Source organism: Muscardinus avellanarius, assembly GCF_963383645.1.
Source record: "Muscardinus avellanarius genome assembly, chromosome: 7".
NCBI classification, from domain to species: domain Eukaryota; kingdom Metazoa; phylum Chordata; class Mammalia; order Rodentia; family Gliridae; genus Muscardinus; species Muscardinus avellanarius.
This window is the reverse complement of record NC_137793.1, coordinates 27,972,510-27,999,429: the sequence shown is the minus strand read 5'-3', so window position 1 is coordinate 27,999,429 and position 26,920 is coordinate 27,972,510. Positions and strand designations below refer to the sequence as shown.

Here is a 26,920-nt window from a genome sequence, read left to right as displayed (position 1 = left end):
ACTCCTGCTTCTGCTCCGCCCCCGGCCCCGCAGCCGCCCGGGCTCTGGCCCCCAGCTCCCCCCCTCCCGAGCCCCGTTCCCACCCCGGTTCCCATCGCTCCTGCGCGCCTCTGCTCCCCGCCCGGCGGGCGCGCCCCAGACCCGCCCCGGGAGCGGCGGCCGGAGCGGGAGGCGGGCGGGGCGCGCGGCTCGGGTTTCGGCCCGCCCCCGGCGCCGGCGTGACCCCTCCCCTCGGGCGCGGGGCGGGCCGGGCCCCGTTGGCCGGCGCCCCGCCCCGCGGCCGCGGCTGCGGGCGCTATAAGAGGGCGGCGGCCGCGGCGCGCCCTGCGCGGAGCCCGGAGCGCGATGGTCAGCCGCCGCGGCGCGGCAAGATGCTGGATGGGTCCCTGCTGGCGCGCTGGCTGGCCGCGGCCTTCGGGCTGACGCTGCTGCTGGCCGCGCTGCGCCCTTCGGCCGCCTACTTCGGGTAGGTGCCCTCGGAGGGCGGCCGGGCGGGGGCGGCGGGCCGGGCCGGGTGCCGGCCAGCGCCGGCCAGGTGCGAGGGCCAGCGCCGCGGGGCCGCGGGGTTGCCTGGAGCTGTTTGTTTGCGGCGCGCGCGGCGCTCCGTCCGCGGGTCGGTGTCCCCCGCTGCGCTGGGGGTAGGAGGTCGACGCACCCGTCGGACACGCGCGGGGTCGCAGTCTCTAGTGACCCCAGAGTTGTCGCCGCCGCCGCCTTAGGCCGCGATGCCCCTGCCAAAATGGCTGGAGCCTCCCCGGCCCTTGCCCACCCGTCCCCCCTCTCTCCTTGAGAAGTTAATTTAACCACAACAACAAAAAAAATACGTACAAAATCCAGATGTTCCTTGCACTGAGCCCCAAAGGGGGAAAAGAAAACCCTCCAAACTGGAGAAATTTATTTTTCTTGCGTTTTGCTTTTGACGCTCGCGGTCCCGGCCCTCGGGAGCGCGTCCGTGAGACCTGGCCAGGGCTGCGGACGCTGCTGTCTCACGGGGTCAGTGCCCGCGCTGGCGTGTCTCTGCGATAGTCGCTTGCGGCGCGTCTCTCCCCGGTGCTCCTGCCTTCCTTCCCTCCCGCTCTCCTCCCTCTTTCCCAGGTCTGGATGCCCGAACCCAGCGACCTTTAGAGGGACCCTCGCTGCGCTTTGGGCACGCTGAGGTCCAGGGTGGCGCCGTGTAAGGCAGCGCCCCCAGCTCTCTCTGCCCTCTCTTCCCCCCTCCTCGGGCGCTGCCTCTGGGAGCCCTCGCTGGCTCCTGGGGTCCCAGCCCCGGTCCTGGGCGCCCTTGGCCGCTCCTGGGCCACCGCCCTCCGCCGGTCACCTGTTCCCTCGGCCCTGGCCCGGGCGCCCGGCGCGCGGCAGCCTGGCCGGCAGAGGGCCCTGTTGGTCTAGGAATCTGGCACCCGCCAGGGCAGAGAGGCCGGCTGGGCCGAGAAGCCCTGCAGGTGTATCCTGTTCTCAAAGAAAATAAAATATTTTCATGGGAAACTTTCCCTTTGTGTTTTTCTTTCTTCTCCTTTCTTATGTCTGTTCCTTTCTTCTGGGTTGTCTTCCAAGGTCAGCTCTGTGTCTCCGTTCCCCTGAGGCCCCCCACCCTGGCCCTCTCTGGCTGAGATTGTGGGTACAGCCCAGGGCCTTGGGCTGGCACGCCCCTGCACGCCATCTGTGCAGCCTTGAGCCTCACCCGTTGGGGCAGGAGGGAGGGCCAGAGGATGGCCGTCTGGCCACAGGTCCACCGTGAGTCACGGCCTCCTCATCAGCCAGCAGTGCCTTCCCCTCTCCCTGCTCAGCCAAGAGGCTCTGCTCACCAGGCTTCTGACACACCCTGGGCTTGTCTGGGCGGCCAATTTGCTCTGACTGGGATGTCTGCTGTCGGCCCTGTGGCCCCCAAATCAGATCCTACAGGAGATGCCAGGGATAGGAACCTGGCCCTCTCTCTTTCTCTGAGCTGCCTCTGAACTTTCCATCCTAGGGAAAGTACTTGAGTGCACGTGTGTGTGTGTGTGTGTGTGTGTGTGTGTGTGTGTGTTTCTGCTCCTGGCTGCTGATTCCGTGCAGGCATGAAGGGGGCACAGGTGCAGCTCAGGCTCTCCTAGTCAGCCCCTCTGCCCAGCTCTCTGGCCCCAAAGGCTCCCTCCAGGGAGGCTTCCTGGTGAGTGCAGCTCTTCTGGCAGCTGCCCTGGAAGGGCATCCCAGGAGCAGGTGTTCCTGTTCTGTGGGGGCACAGGCTGAGAGTGCAGGAACCTGATGGACCAAGAGTGGGCACCTCTCTGAACCAGGGGCTGGGGAAGCTGGGGACAGGCTAGGTGCCCTGGGCCCCCTTGATTCTTCAGGTGGAGCTAAGGAAGGGAAGGCCAGGCAAGGTGTGCTTGCTCTAGGCTGTTCTGTGTTCCTTGCTCCTGGCCCAGCCAAGGGAGGACATGGGCCCCCAGACTGAAAGGCCAGACAGGGCCTGAGCTGGGAGGGGAGCCTGGGTGGGAGCCTCCCTGTGGGAATGGGGTGTCCCTCCCAGGCTTGAGTGGAGAGGGAGCAGGGAGAAGGAACTGGAATCTAGGGCTTTCCTCTCCCTTCCCCCTCTGCAAAGCTCTGCCTGGCACGGAGGCTCCCAGGCAGGAACGCAGCTCCAGTTACAGCCCTGGAACCCAGAGAGGAGAGGCTGGCCCCGGGGAGGGTCACGTGGCCGTAGGAGCCCTCCCTGCCCCCTCCCCATCGCAACCCAACCCTGCCCAGCCCAGACTGCCCTTCCCTTCTTTAGGCCTCTGGGCACTCTGCTGCCAGACCCCTCTGGGCTGGCTGTGGGGAAGGGTCTCCCCTTTTCTCCATAGAACCAGTTCTGCATCCCTGCCTAATTAGCAGGTGGTATTCCCATCTGACTTTCTCCCCCAGGACTGCCAAAGTGCCTGTGCTCCTGGGGGCTGGCCAGCCAGCCCCAGGAATGAGCAAGAAGGGGCCAGCCCCAGGTCACATGAAGGCTAGGCATATAGACCCAGGCCCTTTCTTGGAAGCTGGGAGATGGGGTTCAGACTTTTGCTTCCAGACCCCTGTCTGCCCCAGGAGTTCTCAGGTGAGAGGATGGATAAAAGGGCCCATTGGGCTAAAGTCTGAAGCCATGTCTGGAATGGCTCTCCTGCCAGGTTCTTTTAGCATTTAGAAGGGAGGCCCTGGCCTCAGGTGTGGAGCAGAGGCCTAGGGCCTGTCCTTGGCGGGGCCTGGGCACCTTGCAGCCTTTTCTCAGGAATGCTGTAGAGCAGTGAGCCAGCCCCTAGCACAGACCCTCAGGAGGCCTGGGGCTCACAGCTTGGTTTCTTTAAAAGACATGGGAAGGCACATTGTAAAGCTTAGATCGGTTTTTGGTTTCGGCCACATGCATTCTGTATCGTTCAGGAAACATGTGCAGGCCACTTTAGGGAAACAGGCTGGGAAGCTGGGCCTACTGTGTGGTCATAGCCTGGGGCCTGCTGGAAGGGACAGGGCAGGCCCAGCACCTGAGGGAGGGCTCTCACTCACATCCCTGGCATCAGCATGGGAAGGGTGCTTGGAACTGGCATGAAAGGCAAGCTTTGGGGCTTGGGGCCACTGTAGATTGTTTGGGGCAGAGTGGTGTCAGGTCTGCTCAGACTCTCTGTGTTATTGGATATAACTCATATCCTGCCAAATTCCTCCAACTTGGTGGTTTTGGGGATATTGACAGGCTGTGCAGCTTACCACTATCTAATTCCAGAATGTTTCCTCACCCCAGAAACCTCAGACCAGCTAAGCACTCACTCCTGTCCCCATCCCTCCAGCCCCAGGCAGCCACTGATCTGGTTTCTGTCTCCATGGGTTTTCCTATTCTGGACATTTCATATAAATGGAATCATATGCTGTGTGGCCTTCTGTGACTGGCTTCTTTCAAGGAGTGTCAAGTTTTTGAGACTCATACACGCTGGAGCATGAATCAGTGTTTTGCTCCTTCTTATGACTGAATTATATTTGATGGCATGAATATACAAGTTTTTCTGAAAAAACTTCCATCAGGTGAGGGACATTTGGGTTGTTCACTGTTTGGGTATTTTGAATAATGTCACTGCGAAGAGTGGTGTACAAGTTTTTATTTTTTCCTTGCTCAGGTGTATGTGTTTATTTCTTTGGAGGCATTTGCCTAGAAGTGGACTTGCTGGGTCCTGTGGTAATCCTGTGCTTCACTTTTTTTTTTTGGGGGGGGGTGGTACTGGGGATTGAACCCAGGAACATTCTACCTCTGAGCTATACCCCCAGTCCTGTTTTTATTTTTATTTTGAAACAGGGTCCTGCTAGGTTTATGAGTGTCTCACTACTTGCTGAGGCTGTCCCTGAACCTGTGATCCTCCTATCTTAGCCTCCCAAGTACTGGGATTACAGGCATGTGCCACCATGCCCGGCCTGTGCCTCCTCACTTTTTGAGGAGATGCCAAATTGTTTTCCCAAGTGGCTGCATCACTTTGCATTCCTCCAAGCAGTGTACAAGGGTTCCGGTTTCTTCACATTCTCACCAACACTTACTATCTACTTTTCCTTATTGCAGCCATCCTGATGGGTGTGAAGTAGTGTCTCCTTGTGGTTTTGATAGACATTTACCAGATGGCTAATGATACTGAGCATATTTCTGTGGGCCTATTGGTCACTTGTATATTTTCTTTGGGGAAGTATTTATTCAGTTCCTTTGCTCATTTTAGAGTGTGTGTGTGTGTGTGTGTGTGTGTGTGTGTGTGTGTGTTTTGTTTTTTAGTTTCTTCATCTTTTCATTGTTGTAAGAGCTCTTTACACATTCTGGATCTCTCCTTGAATGGGAGAAAACCATGTCTCTTGATCTAAGAGCAAGCAGGCTCTCATTCCTGCACACGGAGGACACAGCACTCCCATGCTTCCTTCTCCCTGGACCCCAGCCCTCTAGGAGGAAGGCTGTTTCCCATCTGTGAAAGCCTTGTGTGGGTACCTGTGCTAATGCTCCAGGGACTCAAAGAGGAGGCTGCTGTTCTGAGTGTGCAGGGTGCTGCGTTTCTTGTATTGGTGCTGATGCCAGGTCCCTCAGGTCCAGTAGGAACCCCACCCATCCCTTGTCCACACTGTTTATCCTGGGGCCTGGCTGGGGATACCATGTGGCCACATTCCCAGGTGTGACAGTTGCTTGGATAAGGGTGCTAACTGGCCCATGGAGAGGTTAGGATGGGCTGGGACAAGGGCCCCAGGGCAGGAGGGGCCTGAAGGTGCAGAGCCACCAAGATGCATGGATGCTTGGCAGAGGATATGGTGGGAGCCTGCGCTGGCATGAGGGTCTGGGGTTGTGGAAGTCAAAGGGCTGGGGGCAGATGCCAGCCTGGAAGCAGATGTCAGTTGCCTGCTATAGTTATGGGCTAGTGTTGCTCCTGGAGATGCCCAGCTCAGGACACTCAGGAGAGCATGGGGGCCAAGGGTGAGGGAGGGTCCAGGAGTGGGTTCATGCTGGATAAGGGAGTGGCCCTGCAGGCAAGGCTTTAACAGTGGTGTGGGGCGCATCTGGGCTTGGAGAGAGGATATGGAACAGGTATTCTGGAAACTTCTGTGGCTAGCAGAGGACTTTGGTGTGGGCCTTACAGCCAGTGGAATGTGCAGGCCTGTGAGGAGGAAAGGGACTGAGTGGGGCTGGTCTCCATCCTCCTTTTCTGCTCTCTACCAGGGGACCTTAGACTCTCCACCCAGCCTCAGCCAGCCCTGTGTCTCTGCCCTGAAATGGGGAAATCTGCCCTGGTGCCCAGCACAGGCCAGGACCAAACCCTGGTTTGGGGTCCTCAAGTCCCTTGAGTTCTTTTACATTGGGTGTGGAGCCAGGCAGCCACGTGGTGGGATTTGAGGTGAGGCGGAAATGGCCACCACCTGGCCCCTCAGCTGTGTGAGCAGATGTCCTGCCCACAGCTGGCAGCCGTCTGGACGGGGAGACAGCTGGCCTAATCTCACTGCTGTCCTCGCCATACGCCCTACTTCCTGCTGCTGCATTGGGTGCCCGCCCTGGGCTGCACCCGCGGGTGCCCGCCAATGCCTGGGTGGCCCAAGCTCTTGCTAGCCCCCTGCCCCATCTCCTGGGTTTTGGCCATTGTAGGAGAAGTATGTGGGCAATTTTTACCCAGGAAAGAAAGCACAAGTTCAGATTCCTCCCAGGAGGCCCTTGACTCCAGGGAGGGTGATGAGCTGATAAGGGATAGGTGGCGGGGAGTGAGGCCGGCCTGGCTCCTCCTCAGAAAAACGACACCTGTTCACAGGCCTCTGGCACTCGCCCTTTAACCTCAGCCTGTGGGCACCAGGCCCCCTTTGTGCATTATGCCAGCCAGCAGGGGCACCCTGCCCATATCTAATAGGCTTCAGCAGGCTTAGAGTAGGCACAGTTGTCTGGGGGGCCAAAGAAGCTCCTGGCACAGTCTGCAGTGACTGTGAATGAAGCCAGGCCCCCAAAGCACAGGAGGCAGGCTATTTGGGGGTATCCTCTAGCTAGAAGTCAGGGTGAGGGCTGCTATGCCGCCTGTCTGGCCCTCACCTGCCCCCTAAGGGCCTCAGCTGTCCTGGCGGGAATATATAGGTTGTCTCCTCTTCTGGGAATCTCATAGCAGCCCAGACCTGTCACTCTTTTTCTGGTATCTCAAATTTGGGGCAGGCAGGAAGGGGTATCCTCTGAGCTCCCACTTTCCCCTGCCCAAAGGCTCCTGTCATGGGAGAGGAAAGTGAGGGCCATAGGGGTCCCTGTGCTTCCCCACAGGGTCCACATGCTCATTCACCCAGTCCTTTAGCCTAGCCTTTTGGCCTGACTGGGCCCTGACTTCAGCCAGACTGTGTCCACACCTGCTGGACGTGGCTCAAGGAGGCCTGGCTGCCTGCTCCCAGCTCATGCGCGACCCCCTGGCTGCCAGGCCCCCCAACCTTCCAGTGCCTGGATGGTTCATCAGGTGCCCGAGGCCACCTTGAGGGAGGAGCCTGAATGTGTGGATGGCCATGGTGAGCAGCTGTCTGGAACATGTCCCAGAGGGGGCTAGCACTCCCCTGGTTTTCGTTCAGGGTTTATCTGAAAGTACATCTGCTGGCCCAGCTGGGCCTGGCAGCCGGTGCTGGGGTAGCCTCACTGTACCTGCCGATCTGGGTGGCACCAAGCTGCCTGCTCCATGACCCAAGGGCCTGGCCCCTCCTGGCAAGGTCCCTGCTGGCCTGATGCCGCTGTCCACAGGAGGAAACCCGGCCGCCCAGCTGGCAGCCCAGCGCCTCAACCCAGCCACGGCGCTGGAAGAGGCAAGCCACAAACTGCGTTTGTTTTTCTTTGCGATACCTGAGGTCGAGGCAGCCCGGGAAGTGGGCTGGAGGTCTGGCCTGGAACGAGATGCAGCCAGGGGCTCCCAAAGTCCAGCCCTGTCTTGGAAGATGGGATGGGGGAGGCTAAAGCCTCAGGTCACAGCCTCAGCATTGTGCTGGGCACCTGGGGAGAGTCAGGAGGGCACGATGCCTCAGGCAACCCTAATGGCCCCAGGTTCCCACAGCTCTCTGTGTGGGGGCCATGGAAGCTGAGGTCAGGGGCACAGAGGTGGCATCCCAGGCAACCTCTGCCCCTTTGCTCCCAAGGGGTCCAGTGCTCTAACTTGGGGCCTCGGGCTGCCATGTGGTGCAGTAAGCTCACACCCAGGATGGATGGGAACGTTTCTATTAGGCTCAAGGACAGCAGGCCTGCTGGGTAGGTACTTGATCTTGGGAAATTGCTGAATCCTGTTGGTCCCCTATCTGCCCAGGCTACCCCCAGGAACCTAGTCCCCAGGCAGCAAGGGAAGGAGTCTAGCTGCGCTGCATTCAGTAGGAGTCCTCCTGGCCCCTGTGGTCAGGGCTACCTCTGTAGCACACGTCTCGCCCTGGCCTGGGCACATGTGGGCACCAGGGCTGATGCAGCCTGAACAATGCAGACACGCTGGTTTGGAAGTCGACACAAGCAGGGTTGAATTGCAGACACACAGCTAGGAGGACAGAGGGTTAATCTTAGCCCTGGTTTCTCAGCGCTGGAATTTGTTTTGATTTTGTTTCACACAGAAATTAAAGGCTGTCTGGCAGGGCTGAGGTTTCGTCGGCGGGCTCTGTGGCTTCTGGAGCTGCAGTCTTGGCTCCCTCTGCCCTGGCCTGGGGGAGAGCTGGCTACTGGGCAGGGTGACCAGCAGGGTGGCAGGGCCTGCTGGCAGAGGAGGGCCATCAGAAGCGGCTGTGGGGACCTGGCCTCCCTCTTCCTGCTTCAGTGGAAGGAGTTTTGTGGCTCAGCTGATTGGGCACACTGCCAACCTCTCCTGTCCTGGGAGGGACCCCATCTTCCCAGCTCCCCACTCAGGACATGGGTCACCTGGCTGTGTGATTGCCTGGTGCTCAGAGCTGTGGCCTGGCCCCCAAGCAGCCCCTGCATGGCAGTCTCAGGCCTGGCCCCAGAGGCTGGGATAGGTCTCCAAATGTGGCTCTGTCGAAAGTATGTCAAGCCCCTGCAGGGATGGGTGGGGTTTGCTGAGTTTCTGCAGGTCAGTTTGGACAATGGACTGTTGGTTGCCTGCCTCTCCACACAGGGTTCCTGGGGACCAACATTGACTGCCCAGGCCTGCCTCCAGGGCCCAGGGAGAGAATGTGTGACCCCTCCCACTGCGGCCTCCCAGAGCCAGAGCCACCTGGAACTTTGCAGTGAGGAGCTGTTCTGCATGTTTCTGTGTAGCAGCCCTGGCCACTTGTGGCTACTGAGCCAGTGTACCAGAACCTGCTCTCTTTCAGCTGCAAGTGGGATGACGGGGAGGGCAAGAGCCGGTTTGGGTACTGTGGGTGCTGCTCCAGTCTCTTCTCTGGAAAGACAGTCTTGAGTCGGTGCTGGCAATGGGCCAGGTTGGGGATTGCAGCCAGATCTGAGGCTGCTTCTGTATTGGAGGATCTGGTCCCACTCTGGCCTCTCTCCCTTGGGGGTGCACAGTCCTGGCACGTCACTTAAGCCCTGACCCTCAGGGTTCTGGCTGTGTGGAGCTAATAATATGCCACCACACCAGGTCTGGATGACAGGATGCTGTGTGAGAACCTTTCCAAGTATGGACACTGTAGTAACGTGTGTGCCTGGGTGTGTGTGCCTTTGGGTGTGTATGGGCATATCTGTGTGTGTATGCATGTGTGTGAGTGCAAATGTATGTGGAGGTTATGGGCATACCTGTGTGTATGTATCTACATGTGTCTGTGCATACATGGGTGTGTACATGTGTTTCCCTCTGTGTATGGGTATGCATGTGCATATTGTGAGTGAATGTAGATATATGATTTAAATTTGAAACTGTCACATAGCTGATGAGATGATGGGGTGATGGGAAATAACATAGAGCATCCTATAGAAATAACAGGAGTATCCTGAACCAGGAGATGTGGCTTTGGTATGAGTCACCTCACAGGATTAAGCAAAACAGAGCCTTCTGGATGCAGTGGGATACTCAGCGTCCTTCCTATGGTCAGGACCCCAAGACCACAATGATGGGGTTATCAGTGCAGGTTATGGCCAACGTGTACATGATGACACCCTGCGTCTCTGTGGTGACACAGGCTCTGGCTTGGTTTGGTCTTGGGTGCTCTGGGTTTGGGATAAGTGTGGCCACAGATGCCCAGCTGATCCATACAAAGAGATTTTTTTTGTGTGGGGTACTGGGAATGGAATCCAGGCATTCTACCCTCGAAGTATACCCCCAGCCCTATTTTCTATTCTTTTAAATTGAAACAGGGTATCATTGAGTTGCAGAGGGCCTCACTAATTAGCTGAGGCTGGCCACAAACCCATGATCCTTCTGTCTCAGCCTCCCAAATGCTGGGCTTACTAGCATGTGCCACCATGCCTGGCATTCTGAAATCTTTATTAACATTCTGGGTCTGCCATAACAAGTTACTCCAGACTGGGTGCCTGCCCTCTCAAGTCTGAAATCAAGGCCTTGACTTCTCTGCAAGGCTCCAGGGAAGGTCTTTCCTGCTTCTTTAATCCCCTGCTGATGGCTGGGACCCTTGAGTTCCTTGGACCTCTGACTACATCTCTCCATTCCCTGCCTCTAAAGTCACCCGCCTGCTTCTCTGTTCTCACCTTTTTTCTAGAAGGACTCTTCACTGGCTTTAACTCTTCCCAGGACGATCCTGCCTTGCGAGTCCTTCCTTCATTAACATCTGCAAAGACGCTTACTCCAAATAAGATTTCTTGCTGAGGTTCTGGGTAGACGTATGTTTTGTGGGGACACCATGACCCACTACAGTGTCTTTTTTTTCTCTGCTTCAAATTATTCCTGCTAGGCCGGGCGTGGTGGCGCACGCTTGTAATTCCTGCGCTTGGGAGGCGGAGACAGGAGGATAGCGCAGGTTCGAAGATATATATATATATATATGTTCCTGCTAACATTTTCTTAAATTCAGCAGCCAGCACATGGTCAGAGATAACTAGGCACACGTGGAAAAGTGGCTGGGGACTTTCAGAGACAACAGCCCCAGTCCCAGCAGCAAAGCACCACTGCTGAGTATAACAGCTCTTCTCATGCTTGAAGAAGGCAGATAACAACCACAACAAAAATGAATAAAAAGAAAGACTACAAAAGCAGATATGCTTGGAATATCTTTAAAGAATGAGAAACCACAAAAACTGACCCAGCAAGTTTGAAAACACCAAACAGAACTAGGGAAAAAAATGTCAGTAATAGACTGATTGAAAAGCAGATTAGAGACAGCTGAGGGGAATTAGAAAACTGGAAGACTGGTCAGAAATTGTCCAAAGTGCAGCATGGACGGGCAAACAGATGGAAAGTGGGGGAATAAACTTCACTCACACAGGAAGGGTCCAGGGATGGGAGAGAGCCAGTGAGATCGGACTGATGCTAAATGGAATAAGGCTACGAAGAACATTCAAAAAGCTCAGTGTCGGCCGGGCGTGGCGGTGCACACTTATAATACCCGCGCTTGGGAGGCGGAGACAGGAGGATCGCGCAGGTTCAAAGCCAGCCTCTCTGACTTAAGAGACCCTGTTTCCGAATAAAAATATTAAAAATATTAAAAAAATAAAAACAAAAAGTTCAGTGTCTTCCCAGGCAGAAAAGAAAAACAAGTCTGTATGGGAATATAACACAGAATAAATACCATCTGGTCGTGGTGTCTGCATACCTATAATCCTAGTATTTGGGAGGCTGAGAGGACAATTGTAGGTTTGAAGCCAGCCTTAGCAGCTTAGAGAGGCTTCAAAATAATAAGGCTGGGAGTGTAGTTTAGCGGTAGAAGGCCCCTGGGTTCCATCCCCAGTACCACACACACACAAATTACAGAACACCAAAGAGAATCACAAAAGCAGTCAAAGAAAAACCACAGGTGACATTATGGTGGGGGGCTCTGGGCTGAGCCCTCAGAAGGCAGAGGATCCTGCCTTGTCCAGGAGACATGGGAAGAAGAGGACGGTTTTTGTGAAGGTCGAAGAGAATGGTTTTGTGAAGCTGCAGACAAGACAGTGCTGATCAATAAAACAATGTCTTAGCCAGGCGTGGTGGTTCACGTTTGTAATCCCAGTACTTGGGAGGCTGAAAAGGAGGATCCGGGGTCACAGACAGCCTCAGCTACTTAGGCCCTCTGCGACTTAGTGAGACCCTGTTTCCAAATAAAGAATAGAAAATCGGGCTGGGGGTATACCTCGGTGGTAGAATGCCCCTGACTTTAATCCCAGTGCCACAAAAATAAATAAATTAATTAATTAATTAAAAATGTCAGCCGGGCGTGGTGGTGCACACTTGTAATCCCAGCATTCGGGAGGCTGAGACTGGAGGATCATGGTTCGCGGACAGCCTCAGCTACTTAGTCAGGTTCTGTGCAACTTGGTGAGACCCTGTTTCAAAAAAATAAAGAATAAAAAATAGGGCAGGGGATTCAGCTCAGAGGTCAAATGCCTCTTGGTTCCATCCCCAGACCCGCAAAAATAAATAAATAAATAAAAATAAAAAATGTCTTGCTGGGTGTGGTGGCACGTGCTTGTAATCCTAGTACTTGGGAGGCTGAAACAGGTGGATCACAGGTTCGAAGCCAGCCTTGACAACTTAGGCCCTTCACAACTTAGTGAGACCCTGTTTCCAAATAATAAATAAAATCAGGCTAGGGATTTAGCTCAGAGGTAGAATGCCTCTGGGTTCAATCCCCAGTGCCACAAAAAATTAAATTAAAAAAATAATGTCAGCTGGGCGTGATGGCATACGCTTGTAATCGCGCTTGGGAGGCTGAGACAGGAGGATCGCACAGGTTTGAAGCCAGCCTCAGCTACTTAGTGAGGCTCTCAGCAACTTAGTGAGACCCTGTTTCCAAATAAAATATAAAAATAGGTCTGGGAGTATAGCCCAGAGGTAGAAAGCCCCTGGGTTCCACCCCAGTACCACCAAATAAAATAAAATAATGTCTTGTTGGGTCCCCAGTAGGATCTAAAATGCACACTAGTATATAACTCAGGGCAGGGTGACAATGACTGGCCTGGATGGGGCAGGGGGAGGCTACTATCAGACATGAGTAGGTATTGAGGGTAGCTAAGAGAATAAGGACAAAGGTCACAAACTAAGCTTCAGATGAACAGTGGGAAGAGTAAAAAAAAGGCGGAAAAAGCCAGGCATGGTGGCGCACACTTGTAATCCCAGTGCTTGGAAGGCTGAGTCAGCAGGATCGCACAGGTTCGAAACTAGCCTCAGCTACTTTAGTGAGGCTCTCAGCAACTTAGTGAGAAATAGGTCTGGAAGTATAGCCCGGAGGTAGAAAAGCCCCTGGGTTCCACCCCCAGTACCACCAAAAAAAAAAGAAAAGGAAGGAAAATAAAAAAACAGGAGATGTAGTTAACAGATGGGTGAAACAGCAAACCAAGACCCCAGACCCTAGGGGTGTAATGCTGCATGCACAGGTCAAGCTGATTACTGGTTATTGGTTAGGTGCACAGTGTAATGGGGGCTCCAAAGAGAAATCCCTCAGGACATGAGGGTATAGGACTAGACAGGGTGGGGAGAGCGTATACCAGCTCAGGGGTCAGGCAGAGCTGGAACTAGAAAGGCGGAGAATGTAGCTGGAGAGTGGCTTAGGCTCAGTGTGGCAGCCTAAGTTGGGAACCAGGCTCTGTATGATGACCTGAGCCTGGGATTCAGGCTCTGTGTGCTACTATGGTGCTATGACACAGGCTATGTATGATGCTCTGTGGTTGTAGCTCAGGCTGAAGTTTAGGAGTAACTGAAATGATGACAGTTATCTGTGTGTGTGTGGGGGGGGTACTGGGGATGAAACCCAGGGGCATTCTACCTCGGAGCTATACCACCAGCCCTATTTTTTATTCTTTATTTTGAAACAGGGTTTCACTGAGTTGCAAAGGGCCTCACTAAATTGCTGAGGCTTTCCATGAACCCTAATCTTCCTGTCTCAGCTTCCCAGATGCTGGAATTACAAGGGTGCACCACCACGCTCAGCTTGACAGCTATTATTTAAATATGTATTTTCAAGGAGGAATACAGCTTGAAAGCACTGAACAAACCACCATCTGAAGTGAAAGTTCTTCAGGTCAAGCTGAAGGAAGACAGGAGAAGACAGTAGAAGCAGCTGTCATTTGTCTAGAAGTTACTGAGCAGTAGAGATGACAGACCATCTTGGAAGAAAGTCCAGGAAATATCTGAGGCTGATTCAGTGAAGAAGGGGCTCAGCATTAGTCTCCTGTCTAGAGTTGTTAAGTAGTGCAGCTGTTTTAGAAAGTATACTGAGAGTACCATGCCCTTTTGATCCAGAATTTCCAAACTCCCAGGTATATACCTATGAGAAATGAAAACATACATCTACACAGAAAAGTATGCATGAAGGTTCACAGTGGCATAATGTGTAATCACAAAACAGTGGAAACAACCAAGTGTCCATCCACCAATGAATGAATGGATGGGTAAAATGTGGTCCATCAATGCTGTGGGATATTTTTAATTTGTCTGTGTGTGTGTATGTGTGTGTGTGTGTGTGTGTCAGTGTGTGTCACTGGGGATTGAGCCCAGGGGCATTCTACTTCCATGATATACTCCCAGCCCTATTTTATTTTTATTTTGAAACAGGGTCTTGCTAAGTTGATGACAGTCTCTCTGTTTGCTGAGACTGTCCTTAAACCTCTGATCATCTTGTCTCAGTTTCCTAGAGATATTTTTAATCTTAAGGCAATTCTTATATATGTTATAACATAGATAGACCTGGAGGACATTTTGCTGAGTGAAATAAACCAGTTGCAAAGGGACAACTCTTGTGTGACTTCACTCATATGAAATATTCACAATAAGTGAATTCATTGAAACAAACCACGTGGTGGTCAGTGGGGAGATGAGGGGTTTTAGGGCTGTTACTAATGGGTATGCAGTTTCTTTTTGAGGTGATGAAAGGTCTTAAATTTGACTCTTGATGGTAATACATATCTCTGAATACATGAAGGTTCTTTAAATGAATGGATTTAATGGTGATTTATTTCTCAATAAAATCATTCAAAGTGAATGGAAGCAAGAAATTGTATCGAAAATTGAAATGGAAATAGTTTCAGTAAGAAAAGCTCAGGTCTAGCCGGATTCGCGGCAGGTACTTCCAAACAATGAAGACATGATTCTTATCTAATAGCAACTCTGCTGGGAGATTTAAACAGAACATTTTCCAGGGCACTAAAACTCAACAGGAAGAACATAAAAAAAAAAAAGATAAACACACAGGCAAAAATCCTAGGAAGGTATTATTAGAGCACATTATTGATGTAGAAAAGGATAGAACTATCCTATATTGGTCAGTCTTTTATCACTTTGACCAAAATACCTGATAAGAACAACTCAGAGTAGGAAAAGCGTATTTGGCTCATGGTTTCAGAGAATTCAGTTCGTGGTTGGCCAGCTCTAAGGCAGAGACATGGTAACAGGGCGTGGCAGAGGAAAGTTGCTTAACTCATGGCAGCTGGGAAGCAGAGAGGAGGGGACCAGGGACAGTTACAGTCCCAGTGACCTACGTCATCCAGCCATACTCCCCTGCCTATAGTTACAACCCAGTAATTCCTTTCAGATTATTAATCTATGGAATAGATTTATCCACTGATGAGATCAGATCCCTTAGCGATTCAGTTACTTCACCTCTGAACATCACGGCAGTGCCAACGCGTGAGCTTTTGAGGGAACATTCTGGATTCAAACCATATTGCCAATCAAGTTTTCCAGGTTCACTCTAGAAACATGAAGTTCCGTGTAACAGTGACTTATTCCTGTAGTCCTCACCTTAGGAGAGTGGAGGGGGAGAATCAGATCTCCACAGATGCAGGACAATATTTAATGACATGCAACATCCACTTATGATTTTGAAAGGTTCTCAGTTAACTAAGATCCAGGGGGGGCTTTCCCTCCCCCCTTGGTACTGGGGATTGGAACCAGGGACAGTCTACATCTCAGGGTCTCAGCCAGGCATGGCAGCATGTGCCTATAACCTCAGTACTTGGGAAGCTGAAACAGGAGAATCACAGATTCGAGGTCAACCTTAGCAATTTAGTGAGACTCTGTTTCAAAATAAAAAATAAAGCCGGGAGTGGTGGCGCATGCTTCTAATCCCAGTACTTGGGAGGCTGAGAGAGGAGGATCTCGGCCAGACTCAGCTACTTAGTGAAGACACTCTGCAACTTAGTGAGATCCTGTTTCAAACTAAAGAGTAAAAATAGGGCTGGGAGTGTAGCTCAGAGGTAGAATGCCTCTGGGTTCCATTCCTAGCACTGCAAATAAATTGAAAAAATTAATTTAAAAAAAAGGATGGAGTATAGCTCAGAGATAGAACCCCCCACCACCATTGGGTTTGATTGATCCCCAGTTCTGAAAGAAAGAGAGGGAGGGAAGAAGAGAGAAACAATCAAACAGTCTCTCTATGTTGCTGAGGCTGGCTTCAAACCTGCCATCCTCCTGTCTCAGCCTTCCAAGCACTGGGATTGCAGGCATGCACCACCACACCCAGCCTGTGGGGGCACTTCTTTAACCTGATCCAGATTAATGCTTAATGATGAGAAGTCCAAGCATCCCACTGTAGTTCAATGTGAGACAAGGATGCCTGGGCCTGTTCCCGTGCAACTCAGCACGATTCTATGTATTTTAACGGACCTCTGTTTTCCTCATGGGAAAGTCTGGCTGTATGGGTATGTGTCCCCACCCTGGCTTCTCTTTTCTCCACCATTCTTCAGGCTGTCCTCATAACATTCTGGCTGTATCTAGGTAGCAGGGATGTGTTGAGGCTTGTAGAAGTGAGCTAAGTGTGAAGAGGTGTGTGGATTAGCTTTTCTCACTGTCCCTGAATGGGGCTCTGGCTGTGCGGCCACACTTCCCACTGGAGGGCTGAGCAGTGCATTACTAGCCAAGGATTGCATTGCTGTGGGTCAGGGAGGCTGAGCTTAGAAGACAGTCAGCTGATACTGCAACATGAGCCGGTGGCTCTCCCCACCTCAAGAAGCCAAGCCAAGCCAAAAAAAAAAAAAAAAGTAAGGATTAAAGAGGGAGGATGTAGATGGAAGAGAACTCTTGTACACTGTTGGTGGAATGTGAATTAGTTCTAGAGAACAGTATGGAAGTTCCTCAGAAACTTAAAAAGTGAGCTGTCGTATGATAGAGCAAGCTGACTGCTGGATGTATTTATAAAGGAAATAAATCAGTACGTCAAAGAGACCTCTTGTGCTTCCAGTTCACTCAGGTGCTATTCACAGTAGGTAAGAAATGCAAACACTCTTAAGTTTTCATCAGTGGAATAGATGATGCAATGGAGTACTGTATAACCTTCAAAAAGAGTGTAATCCTGTGACTTGAATAGCACGAATGGACCTGGAGGCCATTGTAATAAGTGAGATAAGGCAGGCATAGAAAGGCAAACACTGTAAGACCTCATTTACTGTGGGCTCTAGCACAGAACCTCCACAGAGAAAACTCCTAGCTGGGGGAACATGGAAGTTTTTGGAAAAAGAAACAGGAAGGAATTCCTGAGTTTTTGCTTGCTGACTGAGGATCAGTGTTGTAGACATCACCTCACTACCACCTCCTGTGGAACCTGCTGGAAGGAGCTCTTGAAGTCCTCAAAAACTGTTGTCCTGAAAGAGCAGGGAACAAGGCAAGCTGTGATGACAGCTGTGGTGTTGTGGGGCGGTGCATGGGGCCTCTCTCATGCATCCAGCTGGGGCACTGGGGTGACCTCTCCTGGTTCTACATGCATAGGTCGGTGCCAGTTTCCTGGGGAGCTGTGTACTAGACAGCTCTTGGAAGATCCTTTTGTGTGTGTATGTGGTGCTGGGGATTTAACTCAGGCATTCTACCTCCAAGCTACACCCCCAGCCCTATTTTTTTTTTATTTCTATTTGGAAACAGGGTCTTGCTAAGTTGTTTAGAGCCTTACTAAGTTGCTGAAGCTGGCTTCAAACCTGTGATCTCGTCTTAGCCTGGGCTTACAGGCATGCACCAGCACACCCAGCTTGGAAGATACTTTATGAGAATGGGCAGGGGGGATTTCCACACATCTGTTTTTAAAGTAACAAATAAAATTGTCTATATTTATCATGCACAACATGATGTTTTGAAATATATATCTGTTGTAGAAGGACAGTTATATGCTACTTTTATACTAGTGGTGAGAATACTTAGAATCTATACTCTGAGCATTTGTCAAAAATACTACACATGGTTATTAAGGATAGTCACCATGCTGTAAAATACACGTCCTGCACTCATTCTTCCTCTTTCACTAGAATTTTGTATTCTTTGACCAACATCTCTCTAGCCCCTGGTTACCACCATTACTCTCTACTTCTGAGTTCCACATTTTTGGATTCCACGTCTGAGTGAGATCACTCGGTACTTGCCTATCTGCGTCTGCCTTATTTCACGTAACTTTTTTTTTTTTTTTTTTTTTTTTTTTGCGGGTCTGGGGATGGAACCCAGGGGCATTTGACCTCCGGGCTACACCCCCTGCCCTATTTTTTATTCTTTATTTTGAAACCGGGTCTCACTGAGTTGCAGAGGGCCTCACTAAGTAGCTGAGGCTGTCCGCAAACCGCAATCCTCCAGGTCTCACGTAACATATTGACCTCCATTCCATCCACATTGTCACAGATGACAGGATTTTCTTCTTTTTAAATGTGCGTATACAATGGAGTGCTGCCATTGTATATGCATGTTTTCTTTACCCATTTTTCCATTGGTGGACACTTAGGTTGCTTCTATTTCTTGGCTACTTTGGTTTTGTTTTGTTTTGTTTTATTTTTCCTGGTACAAAGGGCGGAAACCAGGGGCTTTCTACCTCTGGGATATACTCCCAAACCTATTTTATATTTTATTCGGAAACAGGGTCTCCCTAAGTTGCCGAGATCCTCACTAAGAGGCTGGCTTCGAACCTGTGTGATCCTCCTGTCTCAGCCTCCCAAGCACGGGGATTACAAGCGTGCGCCACCAGGCCCCGCTCTTGGCTACTTTGAATAGCGAATGAACATGAGGTACACAGGCCCCTTGGACAGACAGGCTTATTTCCTTTGGATATACAGCTAGAAATGGGATTGCTGGATTCTAAGGTAGTTCTATTTTTAATTTATTGAGAAACCTCCGCACTGTTCTCCATAGCAGCTAAACTAACACACATTGCCTCCGGTAGTGTGGAAGGGTTTCCTTTACTCCACATACTCACCAACACTTGCTGTCTTTACTTTTTGTCAGTATTCATCCTGGAATGAGATGCTATTTTATTGTGATGTTGGTTTGCATTTCCCTGATGATTCATGGTATACATTTTTGGTGTCTATTTGCCATTTGAATGTCTTGTGTGTGTGTGTGTGTGTGTGTGTGTGTGTGTGTGTGTGTGTGTGTGTTACTAGGGTTGGAACCCAAGGGCATTCTACCTCCGAGCTACACCCCCAGTCATATTTTTTATTCTTTATTTTGAAACAGGGTCTCACTGAGTTGCAAAGAGCCTCACTATGTAGCTGAGGTTGTCTGTGAACCCAAATCCTCCTGTCTCAGCCTCCCAGATGCTGATTACAAGTGTTTGCCATCATGCCTGGCTCCTATTTTATTACTTTGAAGCAGGGTCTCACTAGGTTGCCGAGAGTCTTACTGGGTTGCTGAGTCTATCCTCAAACCTTTGATCTTCTTATCTCAGCCTTCCAAGTACTGGGATTATAGGCATGTGCCACCATGCCCAGCAATTACCCAGTTTAAAAATTTCTTTTTGCTATTGAGTTGTTTGAGTTCCTTATATATTAAGGAATATCTGAGATGCAAACTCTTTTTGAAATGTATTGTTTGTAAGCCAGGTGCAGTGGTACATGCCTATAATCTCAGCTACTTGGGAGGCTGGGGGAGGAGGATTTCAAGTTTGAGATCAGTATCTGTAATTTAGCAAAATCTTGTCTCAAGATAAAAATTAAAAAGGATATAGTTAGGCTAGGGATATAATTTAGTGATAGAGCACCCTTAGGTTCAACTCCCAGTATAGCAAGGGGAAAAAAAGCATGGTTTGTAAATACTGCCTCCCGTTCCGTAGGTTGCCTCTTCACTCTCTTGATTGCTTCCTTTGCTGTGTGGAAACTTTTGTATGTTTTGCTTATGTGGCTTGTGCTTTGGGATCATATTCAAAAGCCATCGCCAAGACCAACGTTATGTAGGGTCTCCCCTGTTTCCTTCTAGTAATTTCATAGTTTTAGTACTTACATTTTAAGTCTCTAATCCATTTTGAATTCATATTTCTATAGGTTGAGATAAGGGTTTGCTGGGGTCAAAAATAGGAACACATAAAGGAGAAGTTTGAATGTGGATGTGTAAACCAGTTACAAACTTGATTAGAGAAAAAGGCACCCTCCCTTGAGAGTACCTTCCATCACACCCTGGAGGGAGGGTTGTGCCCACTTCTGGCTGTGCACCCGGCTCCATCTGCCCTTCTCAGGCCAGTTGCCTGCTGGGGGCCAATGGCAGCTGCCTTGAGCCTGGTGGCAGGTGTGCCATGTGTGGTGGGCAACTGGTTTCGTGGGTGGGTGCCTGTGCCATGCCCTGCCAGTCTGCCTAGGATTCGGCTGGGCTGCACAGACAAAGCTTCTGGGTAACAGGCTGTGTGGGTGGTGCCAGCCACCCCAGGCTGGTGTGCAGGGTGAGGCTGGAGAGAGCCCGGGCCACTTACAGCATGTTTTTTAACAGGCCATCTACTTACAGGGACAGCTCACAGCCACGTGAGAAAGAACATGTGTCTCCTGGCCCACGTCACCTGTCATAGGTCTATCTTCCTGGCCTGTGCATCCCCAGATGGCTAACTTTTCTCCACACCCTGGGCACCACTTGTCTGCCGAGCATGTCTGGGGTGGGGCTGGGTGACGGTCAACGCATGTGGGTCTGCTGCTTGTGTGACTGCTGTTCTACATTCCACGGATGAACAGACCCGACGTGGCTGGCTGCCTTCCTGCTTGTTTCCTGTATGTTCATATTGAAACTGCATGAAAGCTGTGTAAGGGCCTGTAACACAAATCTCCTCAACTTATGATGAGGTTACCTCCCAGGTAAACCATAAACCAGCATAAAACAAAAACTCCCTGACAGCACCCAGCCTCCCCAGCAGTGCAGCTTAGCCCAGGCTGCCTGACACTACCCAGAACACTGCAGACACCTGCCCTTGTAAAGTATTCAACAGCGAGGCCTGACCTGGGTGCTGTGGCTGCTGCTGCCTGGTATCATGAGAGGACTGTGTGGGCCAGCTCGGGAGAGGCTAACGTGCAACTTCCAGTGTAGTTTCCACTGGATTTGTATTGCTTTCATCAAGCATAAGCCAGGGATCATCTTCACGTTTGTGGCGTGTTTTTCTAGAAAGAGTAGTGGCGGGCAAGTGTCTTAGTCCATTTGGGCTGCTGTGACAAACACTCTGGCCTGACCTCTTGAACCACAGAACCTATGGTTCTGCAGGCTGAAGGCCAAGGCGGAGATGCCTGCAGGCCGGGCGAGGGCTGCTTCCTGGCTCACAGGTGGCCCTTGTGTCCTCACATGGTAGAGGGGCAGAGGCTTCCTGGGGTCCTTTTATAAGGGCACTAATCCCATTCCTGCAGCTCTGCCCTCAAGACCTCATCACCTCCCAAGGCCAGCTCCTAACACTAGCACCTGGTGAAGAATTCCAACCTGTGGATACTGAGTGCAAATATAGTCAGTCCTTGTCAATGGGCTCATTTAAAAATCTTACAGATATGTTAGCCCTATAAAAAATAGGGTTGGGGGCATATGCCCCTGGAGGTAGAATGCCCCTGGGTGTAATCTCCAGTTCCACACAAAAAACAAAAATACTTAAAATTGTACATATTAATGGTGCATTATAGCTTCCTATATACTTTATTTCCAAGTGATTCCTCTGGCTATATTTATTTATAGGAAAACCTGTCTCAGCTTCCCAAATGCTGGGATTACAAGCAGGTATCACCACATCTGGCTTATTCTTTATTTTGAAACAGGGCTGCACCAACTTGCAGAGAGCTTCACTAAGTAGCTGAGGCTGGCTTCAGACCTGCAATCCTCTTATCTCAGCCTCCCAAGTACTGGGATTATTACAAGCATGCACCACCATGCCCGACCAGATGTATTAATTTTTTTTTTCTTTTTTGGTACTGGGGGTGGAACCCAGAGGCTTTTCTACTTCCGGGCTATACTCCCAGACCCATTTTATATTTTATTTGGAAACAGGGTCTCAGTAAGTTGCCGAGAGCCTCACTAAGTAGCTGAGGCTGGCTTTGAACCTGTGTGATCCTCCTATCTCAGCCTCCCAAGCGCGGGGATTACAAGTGTGCACCACCACGCCCGGCTTATTAATTCTTTTAACACCATTTGGGTTCAGAGTCACAGAGAAAAAGAAGCATTTCCAGTTCTAAATTTATTGTGCTGACCCCTCATCTTACTTTCCAGCACTTCTGTGGGTCATGCTTGGCCTTTGGGGTTCGTCCCTGATTGGCTGGATCAGCCTCCTCAGCCCTGGGGCCTCCTGCAGCAAGCACTGATATTCCCACTCCTCTCCCATTGCCACAGCCTGCATGTGGTTTGTTCATGACTTCTCACACCGTGTTAGGACAGGAGCCTCTAGAATAGCTGCATACCTTCTACCCCAAGAACAAGGTCCTACCCCCAGCCCCTTTTCCTGCTGTGGAGTAAGAAGACGCTCACCTGCTGGAATGGAGGGAACCCCTGGCCGCAGTTGCCTCTTGGGCACAGCATGGAGTGGTGTTCTCTTGGCTTTTTCAGGGGAAGTGTCCTTGGGCCTTGGCCTACCCCCCACAAATCTCCATCCCTTAGGTTCCATCCTTGATCCTCTTCTGCGTGTCCCCTGGTCCTTTTTCCCTGCCTGCAACCCCAGTTGCACTTTGCAGCTGGCCCCACACCCCCTCCATGAGGATCTGAGCCAGAGTAGGTTTTCTTGACGCAGGGAACACCTTGGAGAAACTAGGCCATGGTACACGAATGCAGGAGGCTGAGGCTTTCATGGGTGGATCTGTTCTGGGTGCAGCTGTGACATTCCTGTCTAGGGACAGAGGTCTCTACTGTGTGAGAGGCCTTTGAGTTTGGGGTGTGGGCCTGCCCCCGCTTCCCCTGCCCCCAAGGCTTGAGGCATCCTTGGTACTCAGCCCTGCAGGGCCTGGGCACCCAGAGTGGCCCTGATGCTCTTGGGAGGACTCTGCTCAGCTCCTGTGGAGGGTCTCCAAGCTCTTGAGACGACGTCCTAGCCCTGGTGGGTCCAGGGCTTCTGTGACTGGGCTCTAGCCCTACCCTCCTATCTTCCTCTCAACCCCAGAGGCCTCTCCAGCCCGAGAGCTCCTAGCTCACAAGTGCCTTCACCCCTGAGGCCCTCTCTGCCCCCCCCCCTATACCCACCTGGTGGCAGCAGAGGGTGGGGTCCCCCAAGCTGGGGAAGAGATCAGAGTGGAGAATGCTCACCAGACATGACTGGGGTCTGGCCCTCTCTCCCTGCAGGTAGCCCTCTGCTGCCTGTCCTCTTAGTGTGGCATGTGTTGGGAGTGGTCAAGGGTCTGGGCAGTGCAGCTGGCCTCAGCTGGACTCCCTGAAACTCTCAGGTAGCTGGTGTAAAGATTCCAGGTGTGCATGGGGCTGCAGTACCTGTAAATAGGGCAGTATGAAGTGGCATGGCGGCCAGCAGGTCACCAAGTGTCCCCAGCCCTGCCTGATTCTTTTGGGGATCCCTGGCCCACATGACTCCTATCCCAGCAGGCCCACTATCTCAGCCTGTGTCCGCTGACTGATTCTTTTGTCTGCAGAGAGGCACCCCAGTCCTTGCTCTGGCCAGCCGCCCACCCTGGGGGCCAAGGGCTCACACTCCTCTCCTCCTCAGGCTGACTGGCAGTGAGCCCCTGACCATCCTCCCGCTGACTCTGGAGTCTGAGGCAGCCGCCCAGGCGCACTACAAGGCCTGCGACCGGCTGAAGCTGGAGCGCAAGCAGCGGCGCATGTGCCGCCGGGACCCAGGCGTGGCTGAGACGCTGGTGGAGGCGGTCAGCATGAGTGCGCTCGAGTGCCAGTACCAGTTCCGCTTCGAGCGCTGGAACTGCACCCTGGAGGGCCGCTACCGGGCCAGCCTGCTCAAGCGAGGTGAGCCATGGGCCCTGTCCGCACCTGGCCCAGGAGACCAGGTGGCAGAGGCAGGACTTCAGGGCCTTGGACATATCACTAATGCTTCCCCTTTGGGCTGGGTCCCAGCAGGACCAAGGCCTGGCGCCCCCAGTGGCTAGGGCCTGGAAAGGGTGGCCCCTTGGATCGCTCCCGCAGCCCCATACATAGCAGCCTTGCAGAGGGACTAGTGTTACAGGCACCTCTGCAGGGCTCTCCACGCAGGCCACACATCTAAGGGTCCAGTCTCCACCACCCCCTCCTTCCATCCACTTGGGTCACAGGCTTTTATGGGAGGCACCCCACAGCCTTGTTAAAAAATTGGGGGCTTGAGGAGCTGGAACTGTAGCTCAGTGGTAGAACACCAGAGCACCATGGTTTGGCTGCACTGTTTGTGTGTAAAACTAGAGTTCCCAGGCAGGCTTCCGGGTCAGGGGACCCACCTGGCTGAGCTGAGCTGCCCCCTGCCCTTCCCAGGCTTCAAGGAGACCGCCTTCCTCTACGCCATCTCCTCTGCCGGCCTGACGCACGCACTGGCCAAAGCGTGCAGCGCGGGGCGCATGGAGCGCTGCACGTGCGACGAGGCGCCGGACCTGGAGAACCGCGAGGCCTGGCAGTGGGGGGGCTGCGGGGACAACCTCAAGTACAGCAGCAAGTTTGTCAAGGAATTCCTGGGCCGGCGGTCGAGCAAGGATCTGCGAGCCCGTGTGGACTTCCACAACAACCTCGTGGGTGTGAAGGCAAGCGGGGCAGGGCGCAGGGTGGGCGGGCCGACTAGGTGGTATCTGGTGGGTCGGTGCAGATATAGCTGGAAATGAGGTAGACGGGGTGCAAGGTAGGCGGAGCTTACCTACGAGGGGGCAGGGTTTATGGTGAGTGGGCGGGGCGAGGTGAGAGGGGCGGCCTGGGAGGCAGGCCGCCTCTTTTCTAGCCAGGCAGGACCATCCAGGAGCCTGAAGTCCTTCCTCCTTAGGGGCCGGCAGGGAAGCTAGTCATGGAGGGGTACCTGTGGTAGTGCAGTGAGAGTATCCCTGCTCTCTCTGGGGAGAAGACACTAGAGGCTGGTCTGCTGCTTCCTGTGGCCCCTCTGTCTGTCCCTGGCTGCTTAAGGCCCCCAGGAGCAGCTCCCTGATTGGACATTCTGCCCAGGAGGTTGGTGGTTGAGTCTGTGTCTGCCCTGTTGGAACAGCCATCTTGGGGTTAGGATTCCTGGGGAAGGGTTGGGGTTACAGAAGCCACTTGCCAAGACAGATATGTCCAACTCTGTCTCTATCACCTACCTTTGGTAATGCTGTCTTCTGAGGGGCACAGACCCAACTTAAAAGATTTGAGAGAAAAGGAATTTCTGGGCTCTCTTATAGGCCCTTTTGGGGGCTCTGGGCTGCAGGCATGGCCAAGAAAGGCCTGAGTGAACCTGGATTTCTGGCTGTCCCTCATGCCCCTGGTCAGCCTGAAGTTTCAGGCCCATGATGCTGTGAGGAGGGGGTATTAGCTCCCCTAACTCTGGACAGAACCCTCACACCCTGGCCTCCAGTCCCTGAACAGCTCAGATCACCAAATACTGGCCAGAGGCCCCTGGGCCTTGAGAGGACAGGGCCCCTGCCTCCTCGCAAGCTGAGGCACGTCCTCCCCACCCCCCTGCCCTGGCCCAGGAGGCTGTGGGTCCCCAGTCTTGGGAGGGAACGAGGTAATTAGAGCTGGCCCAGCTCAGCTGCTTTTTATTGAGAAGTTGGAGTTCTGAATCACCCACTTATTAAAGAATCCATGTCTGCCTTTCGACGGTGCTCCCTCCCGCGCTTCCTTCCACCTTCCCGAGCAGGGGCTGGCGGCTGGGGTGAGCTAGAGAGGGCGGATTAAATCCCCATGGCGAGGCTGTTCTTTTCTTTTGTGCTTGACCCCTACCTCCCCTCAATGCCCTTTTGTGAGCTATTAATGAAAAGTCAGTATGTGAAAAAGTGCTCCGTTAGCTCACGGACCTGGGGCAGCCATGTTTTAATTAAATTTGTCCAGGTTTTTCAGCAAAGCATTATTAAGTGGACTCTTCAGTGCTGGCGGGAGGGTGGGGGCTGGTGTCTGCCTCTTCTAATCCCCTCCAGCCTACCCTCCTGGGAGCCATTGTCATGGGAGCTTGGTGCCTGGCCAGGGCCCACCTGGGAGGGGTCTTCTGCCCTCCCTGACTTGCTTCTTCCCCAGGGACCACAGGGTCAAGAGGTCTGGCAGACCCTTGAGGAAAGCTGGTTGTCTTAGCAGGTAGAAGGACTCAGCCAGGCCTGGATTTTCCAGTGTCAGGGGAGAGGTACAGCCTCATCTCCTCTGGAGTCACCTAGGAAGCCCTCCGTGGGTACAGCATGGTCTCTTTCTCCTTTAGAAGTTAGGAGAACTTCTAAGGAGCCAGCCTGGCTAAGTATTTCTCCACAATACTTAGGTGGCAGAATGCACCCAGACTCAGAACACTGGGGAGGGCTACCATTGTCCCCGCCTGTCAAGTGAGCGATACTCGTGACACAGACATGGGAGACCTGCTGGGGTTGCTTTATCAATGGTGGGGCAGGGGCCAGCTCTTACAGAGGGGATCGATGTCCAGCAGGTGGGAGTATCATAGGTGCTGGCCATGGGACCTCTGTCCTGGGCAGTCCTCAGCAGGAAAGGAGAGGGACTGGCCTGTGGACTCCATATTTAGTGGACGATGCTGACCCCTGCTGGCCAGACCTGGATGAGGGGCTGGGGGCCTTGGGTGGGTGGCCTGCTGGTACATTCCTCATGCTGGTACATTCCTCTCCCTTCTGCAGGTGATTAAGGCTGGGGTGGAGACCACCTGCAAGTGCCACGGTGTGTCAGGCTCGTGCACGGTGCGGACCTGCTGGCGGCAGCTGGCACCCTTCCATGAAGTGGGCAAGCACCTGAAGCACAAGTACGAGACCGCACTCAAGGTGGGCAGCACCACTAACGAGGCCACTGGGGAGGCGAGTGCCATCTCCCCACCGCGGGGCCGGGCCTCGGGCCCGGGCGGGGGCGACCCGCTGCCTCGAACGCCAGAGCTCGTGCACCTGGACGACTCCCCCAGCTTCTGCCTGGCTGGCCGCTTCTCCCCGGGCACCGCTGGCCGCAGATGCCACCGTGAGAAGAACTGTGAGAGCATTTGCTGCGGCCGTGGTCATAACACGCAGAGTCGGGTGGTGACGAGGCCCTGCCAGTGCCAGGTCCGCTGGTGCTGCTACGTGGAGTGCAGGCAGTGCACACAGCGGGAAGAAGTCTATACCTGTAAGGGCTGA

General features: G+C 52.8%; 1 protein-coding gene across 1 annotated transcript; it reads left to right on the top strand.

The window, feature by feature from the left end:
• Window positions 1–371: 371 nt before the first annotated feature.
• Window positions 372–26,920, top strand: WNT9A (Wnt family member 9A; the record flags this gene model as incomplete). The annotated part of the gene is made up of 4 exons (XM_080698831.1): window positions 372–466; window positions 23,374–23,630; window positions 24,126–24,388; window positions 26,438–26,920. The coding sequence occupies 4 exons, from the start codon at window positions 372–374 to the stop codon at window positions 26,918–26,920; spliced, it is 1,098 nt and encodes a 365-aa protein (XP_080554957.1).